The sequence below is a fragment of the Penaeus monodon genome, chromosome 19 (assembly GCF_015228065.2).
Source record: "Penaeus monodon isolate SGIC_2016 chromosome 19, NSTDA_Pmon_1, whole genome shotgun sequence".
Lineage (NCBI taxonomy): Eukaryota > Metazoa > Arthropoda > Malacostraca > Decapoda > Penaeidae > Penaeus > Penaeus monodon.
Window position 1 is genome coordinate 30571667 of NC_051404.1, and position 401 is coordinate 30572067.

The following is a 401-nucleotide window of genomic DNA, read 5'->3' on the forward strand; positions in this document are numbered from 1 at the left end:
AATTCATTCTGAAATCAAGTTTGACTCATCACATATGCAATGCCTTTACCTGAAGCCATATCTGGCCATGTCATGACTGATCATCTCAAACAGATTAGTGTTCTTAACAGCTTCTTGACGATGGTGCATGACCAAGTCCAGAAGGAGGTGTGCTGCTGTGTGACTCCAGTATGGCACTAACTGATCACTGTCAGTTGACAAAGGCTCAGGCGTAAAACCAAGGGTCATTTCCGTTTCCTCCAAGAGCTGCATCTCTGACACAAAGGGAAATGGATTTTGACTCCTGTATCCTCGCCGCAGAAGTGATATGTGTTCTTCAATCTGTAAAAAGGTGAAGAAAGAAAGGAAAAAACTGCTTTAAAGGTTCCTAAAACATAGTCCATACCCTTACAACATCTATG

At 42.1% G+C, this 401-nt stretch overlaps 1 protein-coding gene across 1 annotated transcript in view; it reads right to left on the reverse strand.

The window, feature by feature from the left end:
* LOC119585168 overlaps window positions 1-401 on the reverse strand; it is a gene marked incomplete in the record, with an annotated part of 15053 nt that overhangs the window by 6252 nt on the left and 8400 nt on the right. The window contains 1 exon segment of the mRNA XM_037933805.1: window positions 50-321. Within this exon segment, the coding sequence (XP_037789733.1) occupies window positions 50-321 (272 nt within the window).